Here is a 14,212-nt window from a genome sequence, read left to right on the forward strand (position 1 = left end):
TGACACTCAGTGAGAATGTACCATGTACCCTGGGTCTCGGTGATTCGGAAGCTAACAAAAGCCGCATGTTCCGACTTCTTTTCTAAATTTCTTCAGGTTTGGGGATTATTTACTTACTCAGTAAGTTCTTTGTGTTTCTATTATACAATCATTAATATTACTTTCAACCTTGACGATGCCCGGATGTGTTTAGCAATAATGTAGAGAACTGCACAGGGGTGCAGACGTGGTATGTGGACCAACCCCGGCACTTACTCTACATAGTAGACACCGTAGACAGGGTCTTCAATCTTCTCCCAGCCAGCAGGCAGCTCTGCAAAACAGAAGAACATTAGGACGAAAGGAGCCGATCCCTGAAGAGGCAGGAGCTCAACAACTGAGTTAGTCAAAGGAGAGCGATGTGTACAAATAAATACCTGGAACCAATTAAAACTGTATGCTCTAATACAAAGAAGCGCGTGTTATTCTTACTTTGTTCAATGCAGGTTTCTACACGAAAAGCAACCTTTTATCTACTGGTATTTTACTTAAGAAAATAAAAACAGCAAAACGCATTCCCAGCTGCCTTCATTATCAGCCAAGTATTAAATTAGATTTTAATAGAAATACTTAAAACCTGCCATGAGTGCCTAGTTCTTGCCTTAAGTGTTTAGTTTTATCATTCTGTTTCCAGATTACCTTGCCACATAAGCAAAACAGCATAACTTTCTTTTCATTTTCAACTCACTGGTCTTATTTGCTTTCCTTGAAAGAGAATTAGACCTGTATCTTATTCTTATTTTTCTCCTTGTTCATAATTTAAAAATCACTGAATGAATAAAAATGCCAGGCGGGGTCTGGGTGTCTGAAATGCGCACTATGTCACTCCATCCTTACATGTGGGTCAGTTTGCCTTTGCAGAACTTTACTTATGAAAGACAACACCTACAATTCACTGCTGGGTGCAAGATATTCCACCCCTAGTGAGTGGAATACACACCAGGTCTCACGAGGTAGGCCAGGCTGCTCTCACATTGCAGGTCTCTGGTCTCCACTGCTGGAGCGCTGGGAATGTCAGCGTGTACCAACACCCCTGCCTATGTGCATCCTTTAACTGTGGGGGTGGAATGGCACCAGGCAAATAGCGAACTCTGCCTTCTAAGGTTTCACACCAAAGTTGGAAACTCATTTATCAACCAGGTTCCTGAGTTCCATTAGATGACTCTATGAGAGAAAAGCCCGCTGTACTACACTCCTAAGATAGAAGAAGCACTTAGGTTGTATTTGTGTCATCAACAGTCCTTTCGGGAAGAACAGCAATCACTCAACTTGATGTTTAAAGCTCCCTCAATCTGTGTAGTTAAGGTAAGCTTGGGTAATGCTATCTTCGGAGGCGAATCATTATTCCTAGAAACCACTAGTCAGAGGGCTTGAACTGAACACCACAAACACTAGATATACTGCTTACTTTGAACCAGCTTTATTTTTCAATTCAAAGAATCATGTAGTTACTACTTAATTTATTTTTGAGACGGTAATGCAATCACGTCATTTCCACACCCCCCTCCACACAGGCCCCTCCTTGCCCTCTTTCAACTTCACGGCCTCTTTTCATTAATTGTTCCTACGTGCACGTAGGAGTATGTATATGTGTGTGTATGTATATCCCTAAATATAACCTGTTCAGTCTGCATGCTATTTGTATGCATATTTACAGGGTTAACCATTTGGTATTGAGTAACCAATTGGTGGGTTCTTCCCTGAGGAAGATTATTTCTCCCACTGAGAACATTCCTTAGTTGCCTATAGTTCTCCGTATGGGACGGAAGCCTCATGGGTCTTCCCGTCATCTATTTTGGCATGTCGACTGCTGTCCTGGCTCACAGTTAGTCATTCCAGTAAGACTTTAATGGGTGTGGCTTCTGACATTGCTAGCAGACAGTCTCACAGCAAACTCCCTGACTCTTACAATCCTTCGGCGCCATCCCCCTTCTGCAGTGTTCCCTGCGCCTTAGGTGTAGAATCTGTTTCAGAGATGTCTCCATTTGGACTAAGGCCAACAGTGAGCAGTTTGATTGGTTGCACTCTATCTCCATCTGTTACAACAAAAAGTTTCCCTGATGAGTGATGAGGATTTGATACCTGAAGATTGAGAGCTAGGAGCCTCTAGTGAGAGAGAGCCATGAAACATCTGACTTCCTGAGTTGAGGTTACTTCACTCAATAGGATCTTTTCTAGTTTCATCCATGTGCCTGCAAAGTTCATGAATTGATTTGTCTTTACAGCTGAAAAGTATTTCATAGTGTAGCTCTGCCTCATTTTCATTACTCATTCATAGGATGAAAGGCATTTAAATGGCTTCCATTTCCTACTGATTGTGAATGGAACAGCAATGGGCATGGCTGAACAAGTATCTGTAGAGTAAGATGCCATGAGTCCTTTGGGCATATGCCAAAGAATAGCTGGGTAACATGGTAGATTTATTTACAGATTTTGGAGCATTCGCCATACTGATCTCCACAGTGGCTAGACCAGTTTGCAATTCCCCCAACAGAGAATGAGGGTTCTTTTCCCCTGACTCCTCCAGCATTTGCTCTTAGTTGTTTCGTTAATCTTTGCCATTCTGACAGGGGTAAGATGAAATCTCAGTTTCACACGTCCAATTGCTGTGAGTGATGAACACTTTTAAAGATAGTCCTTAGCAACCCCGCCCCTTTCGTCTTTTCAGACTCTCTATTCAGGTCCTAGCCCTGGTTTTTGACAGGCCATTTGTTTTTTTTTTTGTTTGTTTGTTTGTTTTTATTCTGGGTATTTTCTCTCAGATGTGTATCTAGCAGGAATTCTCTCCCATACTGAGGGTTTCCTCTTCACCCAGTTGATTAGTTCTTTAGCTGTGCAAAGTATTTTAGTTTCATGAAGTCCCGCTTGTCAACTGTTGGCCTTTTTCTTGGGCAAGTGGAGTCTTATTCAGAAAGTCCTTTCTTACACCTCTATTGTGCCAGGCACTGCCTATGTTTCCTTCCAGCAGTTTCAGTGTTCCCTGTTCCAAACAGTGTTCAGTGTGTGATCCTTTTGGAGTTAAGTTTCTCTGCAAGGTGATAGGTGTAAGTTTAAATCCATTCTTTTGAATACGGGCACCCAGTTTTCCCAGTACCATTTGGTGAAAATGCTTTCTTTTCTCTGGCGTTAAGTTTTGGGCATCTTTGTCAATTATTATGTGGCTGAAGGTAGGTGTACTCCTGTCTGGGTCTCTAATTTTGTTCATTTGGTCTACATGTCTGTTTTTGTGCCAGTACAATATTGCTTTTATTACTGTAATGCATCTTCAAATCTGGTATGGTAATCTATCCAGTGTGTTGTTTTTGTTCAGGATTGGTTTGGCTGAGGTCTGCTGTGTTTCCATATGGATTTTAAGATTTTTATTTCTATTTCTGTGAAGAATCAGATGAGTATTTCCATTGGAATATTTAATCTGTAAGGAGCTTTTGGCAAAATGGTCATTTTCATAATGTTTATTCTAGTAATCCACAAGCATGGACTGTCTATCGATTTTCTGGTGTCTATCTCTTAGAGGTCTAAAATTTTCAGTATAGAGGTCCTTCACTTCTGGATTAAGCCTATTCCTACATACTTTATTTTCTTTGAGGGTATTGTGAATGGGAGTGTGTCCATGGAGACTTCTTCTTTTCTGCATGTTTGTTGGTATATAGAAATGCTATTGATTCATGCAAATTGCTTCTAAATCCTGCCACATTGTTCAGTTTGTTCATTATTTCTAGAACTTTTCTGGCAGAATTTTGGATATCTTTAATATATACTGTACAGCATCTGCAATTGAGGTATTTGGCTTCTTCTTTACCTGTTTGGGTCCCATTAATTCCCTTTTCTTGTCTTATGGCTCCAGCTAGTGGCTATATCCTTGATTCGCTCCTGACTTCAATGGAATTGCTTCAAGTTATTCTCAGTTAAGAATGATGCTGGCTGTGGTTTTTTTGTATAATAACTTTTATTATGTTGAGATATGTTCCCTCTCATCTCACACTTTCTGGGTCTTTTATCATAAAAGAATGTTGAATTTCTCAAAGGCTTTTTCTTTATTGAGATGATCATGTAATTTTTATATTTACGCTCACTTAGGTAGTTTATCATATTTTTTGACGTGTGTATGCTCAGCCCTCCCTGCATTTCAGGGATAAAGAAAACCTAGTTATGGTGTATAATCTTTTTGATGTATGTCTGTATTTTGTTTGCAAGTAGTTTATTGAGCACATCTATGTTCAGAGGTATCAGCTGGTGCTTTTCTTTTTGTTGTGTCTTTCCCTGGTTTGGTATTAGAGTGATACCGATTTCCTATGATGAGTCTGAAGTGCTTCTTCTCTTTCTTCTTTCTTTTTTTAATAGTTTAAGGAGGATTGGCTGTAGATCTTTGACTGAGTACCAAAATTCTCCTGTGAATCCAACTGGCCCTGCCATGCTCCCCACCTCCTCCTTTAAGCTCACAGGTGTTTTATTTCTATCTCAAGCTCTTCATTCATTACAGTTTTCTTTAGGTGTTGATTTCTTCTTGGTTTAATTTTGGTGGTTTGGCTAAATCTAGAAATTCATCCATTTCTTTAGAAATTTCCAGATTAATGGAGTACAGGTTTTTAAAGTAGCCCCTTATAATATTGTGAATTTCTTTGGTGTCTGACATAATGTTTTTCCTGCTTATTTCTGGATCTTTTAATTTGGGTCTTCTATTTTCTTTCTTTTGGTTAGTTTGGCCAATTGTTAATTTCATCTTCTCAAACATCCAGCTCTAAGGTTATTTCTTTGTAATGTTTCTATTTCATTAATCTTTGCTGTGATTATTATTACTACTACTATACCTATTACTATTATTTTGCTGTTGACTGGGTTTGGATTTTGATTCTTTGAGTTGCTTTATTATGTTCGTTATGCCACTTACTTGCGCTCTTCTTAGTTTTTTAATGTAGGCCCTAGGACTGAAATATCTCACTACTAGTACTGCAGTCAATGCGCCCCAGAGGCTCTGTTGTGTTGTCATTTTCACTAAGTTGAAGGAGTTTTATTTCTTTCTTCTTTGACACAGTCATCCTTCAGAAATGAGTTGTTTAATCTCCATGAGTCTGTGCACTTACTAGAGATTCGTTTGCTGTCCATTTTAAGGTTTTATTGCCTTGTGATCAGATAGAATGCACAGAATGACTTCAATCTTTTTTTATTTGTAAAGATTTGTTTTGTACCTCAGGATGTGGACTGTTTTAGAGAAGCTTCCATATGTTGAATAAAATGTGTATTCTTGTGTTGATGAATAAAATGTGTATTCTTCGGTGTTTGAGAGGAACACTCTGCAGAAAACCAGTAAGTCCATTTTGTGTATGATGTCAATGAATTCTGATGTTTCTCCACTTAATTCTTCTGTCTGGATGACCCATCTAGTGGAGAAACTGGGGTACTGAAATCACCTACTATTGTAGGTGGGTGTTAATCTGTGTCTTTAAATCAAATGGTGCATTTTAAAATGAAATTTGCTGCAAGAGAGTGTGGTGCATACATCCTTAGGATTGTAATGTCTTCCTTGTTGACTGTTATCTTGATCAGGACAAGGTGCCTTGGTCTCCTTGGATTAGTTCTACTTTTCAAGTTTATAGTCGACAGCATCAGATATTAGGAGAGCAACACCCGATTGCTTCCTGGTCCCATTTGATTTGAGGACTTTGGTCCATCCTTATATTCTAAGGTGGTCTCTACCTTTAGAGCTAAGATGTTTTCCTTATAGAGAGCAGATAGATGGATTTTGTGTCTTGCTGTCTTTCTTCACTCAGCTTGTGTCTTCTGATTGGAGAATTGAGGCCATTGACATTTAAAGTTATTAATTGAAATGCATGTTAACTGAAGGTGTCCTGTTGTTGATTTTTGGTGGTAGTGTGTTATCAGCGGTACTCTGTTGTAATAATTACAGCTTCCCCTATCTTCACGCAGTGTCTCTGCCATGCTGATTCCTTTGTTCAGTTGGAAACATTGCTTCCTATATTTTCTTTAGGTTTGATTTATTGGTTGCAAGCTTTTAAGAAGACTTTATATTGTAGACAGTTTTTCTTTTAACTTCAGTTACAGTGCATAGTATTGCTGGGTACATTGCTGTAGGTTGGCAATCATAATCTTTTAGGACTTGGAGTGCATTGCTCTGGGTTCTTCTGGCTTTCAGTTTTCATTGAGAAATTGGGTGTTATTCTGATGGCTTTTCATTTATATGACTTGCATTTTTTCTCTTGGAGCTTTCAAAACACTTTTGTTTGTTATGTCTACTTAGTGTTTTATTTATTTATTTTTTATTATTAAACATTTTTTATTTTTTATATATACATTTATATTATTACACATATATACAATAAACTACCTATAACAAGAAGAACCATGACACAGTCAGAAATTATATAAATATTACATTCTTAGTGTTTTGACTATTTATATTTCACACCTTGAAGAAAACATCTTTCCTATCTTGGTGTGTCTAAAATTCTGAATGTAAATCAATCTCCATCACATCTTGTCATTATCAACTTAAAACATCTATATAGACCTAAAAACATCTTAACCCCTAAACAACTAGGCTTCATTGTAAAACTAAGCTACCTGGTCTTCAACTCTAGTGTTTTAATTACGACATGTTGTAAGGATTTCCAAATATTGACAGTTTTGTCAGAAAGGGTTCTCACATGTTACTACCAATCACATAATGTGATGTAACCATGCACGTGCACACAAACACATTCTCTTCCATTTTGGCTCCACATTCAGAGATACTCATTTTATGGCACTTGCCACACAGGTTATGTCTGTGAACAAAGAGGCAGCCTTCTCCCCCAACCCCTCTCTCTTCATCCCTGCCTTCCTTTTTATGAAACACTTTGCATATTTAAGATGTCTCTGAGTGTAGGAGACACTAGCACTAAAATGAAGGATGGGCCCAATTTGCACATATTGATCTAACATGGCCTTTGTTTATAATATCAGGCCTTAAAGACTGATGATAATCAAATGCCTGGGAACCATTTTCCCCTTACCAAGCTAAAAATTACCATTCAAATAAAAATGAAGGAGAGAAACATTTTCAAGAAGCTGGGAAAATGAAGGCTTAAATGCACATTGTTGCACAGTGATGGGGTTGAGCAGTGCATGAGTGTGAAGTACAATGCTTTGACTAATTAAACCAGACCTCCGACCAAAACCTAAAATGCTTGGCCTGATTAGCTTCAAATAAAATGGCAGAAACGTGTACTTGATTTTCTTAATTTAGCAAACATTAACAGAACCACTACTGCTTGCCTGTGGATGTGTTAGGTACCAGACAGGCAGAAGGAAGTGTTCAAGCCATTACCTGTGCTCTGGTGGACATACAAGGAGGATACTAGAAACCACCCCCAACTTGCACCCCTGAATTACTGGAGTTGAGAAATGTAGTCAGTCAGATGGTATTCCTGAGTATGGGAAGCTGGGGTGATAGCTCAATTGGTAAGCACTCTGTGTACTTGCAAACACACACACACACACACACACACACACACACACACACACACACACACACACACACACACTCACACTCACACACTAAACAATTCTGGAACAGATGAACCAATTCTATAAAGTTTTGAACTTTTTAAGCTAAAACTCATTTTGAAATGAAAAGACAGATTTCCCACTTCTAATGTGGTAATTAACTTAATAACAGGGATTAGTCTCCTACTGCTTAAAATAGAAATAGGTCATCAATTAAAAAAAAAAAAAAAAAAAAAAAAAAAGGAAAGCTGTTTGTCCTAGAATTTGCCATTTGGTTTTGGGAAACTGAAAAAGGTCAGAAAATATTTAACAGAGAAACTGATTACATTATGTTTTAAGCAAACATTCCTGAAGACATATTGCCTGTGCCTGTGCATGGATGGCGGAGAGGCAACACTCTTCAGTCTGCTATGGGAGTTGGATCCTTCTGGCACAGCTCAGACATGGGATTGAAACTTAAGAGTCCATGTGGACTTTGTTGTTCTATAGATTCTGCCTCGTTAATAAATACCTCTAATGACATCTTTACCCTGGCTCACCCTGAGCGAGGATGCTTGTGCTAAGAGGATATTTTCCAAATGTTGGGGGAAATGAAGTTAAATTCTACACCACAACTCTAGCCACCCAACAGTATATATGTGTAGAAAATCCATAAGCAAACGAGGGCACTAATCAATATAACCTACATTCATGTTGCCAGGAATTCAGACAACCGTAAGATGCAAGCAGGCTCAGTAATCCTGAGAGAGTCCACCCACACTGATGACAGATGAGCTTCCACTTAAGACAGGCAAGTTTGGGCCCCTTCTCAATCAGCTAAGACTTTACCCTGCAATTTACTGAAAATACTTGTGCTTTTTCCATCTACTCTTCAGTGATGCTTTAGATGGACGGCAGCTAACTTCAAGACTGTTCAAATCTCAGTGGTACCACTTCACAGGGAATATAATGCAATACAGTCCAATGGCAAAGGAAATGCAAATCACTCCTAAACTCTAACAGCCAGGGTGGTCCAGAGCTGATTCACACCGACAACATGCTCTCTCCAGAAAATGGCACATATGAACACTGCACCTGCTTCCTGAGACACTGACTGCCGTGACAAGGACAGAGCAACAATACGATCTAAATGTGGCTCCTCGCTGGAATTATTTTATTCTACATAGCCATCACTGAAATTGTCTCTTGAGTTTTTGTTTTCCTTGGTTTGCTTACATAAGTCATATAAACAACCTTGCACACACTACACAAATAAAGCAACATGGCAAAGACAGATTACATGAAAGTCTAAGGGTCATGGCAAGTAGCCCTTCATTTGCTTCCCTAATTCTGAATTTGAAGATTGTCCCCTCCCTAATTTCCTCTGTCGCCCAGTGCACTGCCTTTCATGGGCAAGGGAGGCTTTAGACTGTAACTAGACAAATGCAAACTCAAGGTACAAGAGGGGATCACGCTGTCCGCTGTTGTAGGGTAGCCACAACCGCACAACAGCTGCGGGCAAGAAGGCATTACCTAGTTCACTGTCCAGCTCCTCGGTGTGTACCCCTTCTTCTCCAAAGGAAGAGCAGGAATGAGACAGAAAAGAGAAAGACAAATTCAGACACCGGCACCAAGAGAGAAACTCCCTTAGAAAACAGCAGCAAAACCATCATCACAGTGTCCTTACCTGAATTGTGGTTTGTTTCGCTGGCTTTGGCTAGTAAACTCCTGACCTCAGTGTAAATCACAAAACGGTAGGAACTGATATTGGCAAAATAATTAGATGGCTCATTTCCTTGCATGTCAAAATGTTCGTTGATTGGTTGTAAATGATGACAAATACCTTTGCGGTTTCCATGTTCTTAAGTGGGAAGCCACTTCTTATAGACCTTATTTGCAGCAAACAAAGCTGCGAGACCTTTCAATATCAGTCCTTTTAATCCTTCAATAAGCCTCTCATCACAGAAGCAATTACGCTCACAATTAGAGCATTACTTAACTTAAAAGTAATGCCGCTTGAAAAAAGGAAAGTGAGGTCAAAGTGAGAAAGGAGACTGTATAATGAACCGAGGGCTAGAAAGATCAACTGCGTCATGGAGATATGTAGTGACGCTTTAAGCCTCCACTGAAGGAGGACTAGGCCAGGGTTCACTGTTGTTGTTGTTTGTTTGTTTATTTACATAAGTTTTCTAAGCCAACAGTTGAAAAATAGTCAAGTGAAAGTGTGTTCAATTATTTTCAGCCAGCAAAACAAGTCCAAATCCTTTCATTCTTGACCTCTTCTGGCTGCCAATAAAACAAGTTGGTTATCACTGAGATGAGGGCATGGTGCAGCACATAAAAATTCATTTTGTTGCTAAAATCTCCCTGGCTACAGAGAGCAGGCAGCTGTTCCCCGCACTGGAAGGAAGCTGCTTGATTACAGAGGCGAGGGGGTTCAAACCTCTGTCCCCAGCAGGCTACTGTCTACATTGTCTTAGGTACCGACCGCTTCTCAGCTAGTCCTGGCCGCCAGTTTGAACGCAGGATCCCGACTCTGTCTCCTGGTGGAGACGACAGACAGGGTTTCATGCCCACCTGGTATGAATGGTCAGTTTTGACTAGCTTCCTTTTACTTTTAAAAAGAAAGTTATCCGATTTAAATAAACTCATTTGCGAAAATGACCATTTAAGATATTACGTAATGAGGTTTTGGGGGACGGCTGGTTCATTTTTTTCCCCAGGGAGTATGTTCTAGCCAATGTGCTAGGGGGCTGTTAAGTCAGCACAGACGCAATGACTCTTTTGGAAGAAAAGGTGGTACAAAGCTCAACAAAATCCAATGAAATTAAGACCGTGCCTCCGTCTCCAGATTCCACTACCCAGGAGAGTGACTTGATTGTATCTGAAGCCAAGGTCACGGAAATGGTATCTGAGCTGCAATGTGAAGGGTGCAGAAATGTCGTCAACAACAACAAAAAGAAATGACTAGAATGTAAGCTTTGTGAGAGCTGGATGCTTTGCTGTTGCGTTTCCTGGCCTATCGGCAGGGCCTCCAATGTGTGTGTCACATAGAAGGTATTCAGCAGCTGTGAGGCATGTGACCACATCCTACAGGGAAAGCACTTGGTATGCAATTGTTAGGCAGCAACTCGGTGAGGTCTAGTGGGCGTGCAGGGCAAAGGGCAGGGCGGAGAAGAGCGAGGGTGGCTGGACGAGCAGGCTAGAACAGGCAGTTACTGAGCAACCAGAGAGCTACAAGCAGGGCAGTGAAGACAGCTTCACAGTGACATGGAAAAAGCAAGACGAAACTGCTGAGAGCAGCAAAAGGAGACATGTGTGAACAGACAGGGAAGAAGCCAGAGAGTTCCAGAATCATTTGGGAAGCATGTGACTTGAGCTGTCTCGTGCATTAGAAACGGAGGTGAAGGAAAGTGACAGATCAGTGGGACTCTTTATTCACTCGCAACTGACTCGGGGAGCTCTAAGCACAGGTTGGTGAAGGGTCACTAATGTTTCCGTTCTAGTTAACTGGAATCTGAAATCTCTTTGAGATAACATGTTAGAACAAAAGCCAGGCAACTGAAAACATTAACCTGGTACTAGAAGGCAAGGACAAGACTTGTAATGGTACCAGACAAAGATCAGCGGCCAAAGGAGTCATTAATGTACTATGGGTGCTCACTGAGTTGAAGGAGGCACAGAAAGTGGAGCATCCTCATGATAGTAAGAGTAACAGTGCTGTGCTGCATCCTGTGTGCAGGTGAACCAGAGTATAAAGTCACACAGGTTCAGTGTGTGCGAGCAGGAGTGCTTTTTTGGTCTGTGTCATAGCAATGAATGGCAAAGCAAGGCAGCTCTGCATTTACTTGCAGCGGAACCACAAGCTGACACCTGTCATCATGTGATTACGTGTTTATGCTGTCTGTGCACAGATGTATCATTCTGAATGGATAACATACATGATTCTAATGTTGAAATGAATCAGTGAATGAACTGCACTTGATATGGATGTATACTTGTGCTAAAGAAAATGTGACTCTAAGGAATCAGCGATTCGGTAACAAAAGCATTCACTAACTCTTCTTAATGCATTTATCCCCACAGCATTTTTTCTCAATAAAAGGTTATGCAACCTTCTATCATCCAAATTATCATATATTTCCAACATACTTATAATGGATACACACCCTGAAGATCCTATGTAATAAAAATAGATAAACTGCCTTCAAACTCGTTTCTCGTCAAAGAGATTAAGCTTGTCTCATGAAGTTGTACTAAAGTACTTTCTGAAGAATGCTTGTTATGCTCTCATGTCTGAAAACTGGTACCTATGAATCATATTAAACAGAATCCTCGGAGACTCAGACAGCCACTACCCCCCATGTGCCAGAAACAGATCTGATCATACCTAGTTCATTCTTTTTTTGGCTAAGGGAGAAAGCAATCAAAGTAAAATGAGAGCCTGGATTGTGGCTCTTAAATTAGAAAAAGTACATATTTCTAATTGAACTTGTAATATAAACTTGAACATACAAATCTATTATTTATTTCATGTAATCTGTGGCCATAAGCAACAAGAAAATCTCAGAGTAGAAGGCTTTTAACTGTATAATATTTCATAATACTAGCTTGCAGTTTCCAAATATCACATTTATATATATGCAGCAATTCTGCACTACAGGAGAAATAATAAAGCTTTGTTATCTCAAAGGAAAATATGTTATTATATGTCTATATACATGTATATGTTATATATTATAATGCATATTATAATATGTATTAATATAATATTTTAATCATTCCACAATTAATACACAAATAATTATACTACTAACTCAAATGCCAGAATAGTATAATAAGAAGTGTGGCAAGCCATTCACCTTTTAATAGGTTCACAACAGAAAGTAATCTTGATAAAACCTGGCATGGATTCCAGTGTTAAAGAGAATATACTTGCGCTGTATTAATTTTTCTTCTGTTTTGAAGAAATAATTAGAAACTCCAAATACTTGAAATAATCTTTTTCAACAGAAATGTGTATAGTCAGAAGGAATGTTTGGAAGATGAAGAGGCAGCTCTAAGCAACACCTGCCTCTCTGAGGAACAGCTTTTCAAAAATTACAGCTGTATTTTACGCTATAAAGCCATTCCCAACATGTCAAGATCTTCTTCCCATTGTCCCTAGACTGGACAAACAATAGAATTATGGGAAAAAAAAAAAAAAAACAAGAGCCAGGGTGGGCACAGGTCTGACTGTGTGCTCACCTACAATATGCTGGTCTTGAGTTGGCATCAGTGTTCCCATTTACGCAGTGTGCACAGTGTGGGACCTCTGCACACACGCTGCACAGACCAATCCAGGAACAGTCACCTCGTCCTGACCTGGTGCCTCTGCCATCTCTAACTCACAACAGGGTAGGGCATCACCCGAGTCTAAGTGTTTCTGTGTCTGTGCAGGAGCTCCTGACTATTTTATAAACCTCGCTTAGGTACTTTGGAAAACATTCATCATTTTAAAAAAAAGAAAGAAAAACAACAACAACAAACAAGAGCCAAGAAATCACCTGCGTTCTCCTCTGAAGGCTTTTATAGCACAGGTTAGGATATAGTCCATTAGTATATGTGAAAGAACAAACCACCTTTGTTTCTACAGTCTGGAAGTGTTTCTCTAGAATCTTTCCCAAGTTCGACCTGCTTCTGTCTCCAATAGCCACACTGTAATGTGCATGTCTTTTGGTAAACTTTCGTTTTGAATTCTCTTTCGTTCCCTCTTTTTTCTAAACCACAGTGTGCTTTCCTAAAAACTGAAAAACCAAAGCCACACCAAGGTTAAAAACTGATTTACCTAGAGAACAGTCTATAGAAACTGTGTATATGTGATCAAACCCCCCAATCCGCCGATCCTAAAACCTCTTAGTTCTTACCATCATCTTCACATTCTTCCAGAGGCTTCTGCTGTTTGTTCAGGCACCGAGGGTCTAACCATGATGTTGTTTTTGTGTTATGGCTGAAATCCAGAGATAAAAACAAGAAATTTATTTAAGAAGAAAGAATAACAACAAAGTACGAAGACAGAAGAATCACACTTTTGTATCTTCTCATGAACTAAAGAAAGATGCATTCCAAAGTGCTGCCAAACTACTAGAGGGCCAGAGTTTGCGATGGTAATGGCCTAGGGTGAGTCTTAGAAAGGTGCTTTCCTTTCTAAGATATAATCAACGAATTACTGAATGCTTAAAATATAATACTAGCCTTATTTCTGAGAAATAGATACAAGTGGCATGCTTAAGTCTATTACCATCTAGACTTGCCAAATAATAAATTTTAATTAAGCTTACATTTCTCTATGACTTCAATTTCGAATACTGAAATTCACAAGCACGGCTGCTATGTCACTCATTCTGTCATGTAAGCCTCTTCCTGACAGGGTGGAACCCCTCGATCACACAGCACCTCAAAACTACTAATGCACTTCACTCTCCACAGCACTCCTAACTTATAGACATTTAAGGGACTAATTAATATACTTAGTGTGTGGGCATATCTGTGACACAGAATGTGTGTGGAGATCTAAGGACACTTTGCAGGAGTCAGTTCTCTCTTTCCATTAGCAGGGTCCCAAGAACGGAATTCAAGTGTCAGGCTTGGTGGTAAATATGCCAACTGCTAAGTCACCCTGATGCTCACTAACTCAGGCTTTAAAAGGTCA

The 14,212-nt window shown here is 39.6% G+C and overlaps 1 protein-coding gene across 9 annotated transcripts in view; it reads right to left on the reverse strand.

Moving 5' to 3' along the window:
• Positions 1 to 14,212, reverse strand: part of Magi1 (membrane associated guanylate kinase, WW and PDZ domain containing 1) — a 623,549-nt gene that overhangs the window by 81,390 nt on the left and 527,947 nt on the right. For 6 of the 9 annotated variants that reach the window (XM_051154943.1, XM_051154942.1, XM_051154940.1 and 3 more), the window contains exons 6-8: positions 13,428 to 13,510; positions 9,055 to 9,090; positions 256 to 313 (exon numbers count right to left, since the gene is read on the reverse strand). In XM_051154943.1, coding sequence (XP_051010900.1) covers positions 256 to 313; positions 9,055 to 9,090; positions 13,428 to 13,510 — 177 coding nt within the window. Of the gene's footprint in view, positions 1 to 255; positions 314 to 9,054; positions 9,094 to 13,427; positions 13,511 to 14,212 lie in introns of all 9 variants that reach the window. The other 3 variants (XM_051154941.1, XM_051154947.1, XM_051154946.1) reach the window with 2 other exon arrangements.

This window comes from Acomys russatus, chromosome 13 (assembly GCF_903995435.1).
Source record: "Acomys russatus chromosome 13, mAcoRus1.1, whole genome shotgun sequence".
Taxonomy (NCBI): domain Eukaryota; kingdom Metazoa; phylum Chordata; class Mammalia; order Rodentia; family Muridae; genus Acomys; species Acomys russatus.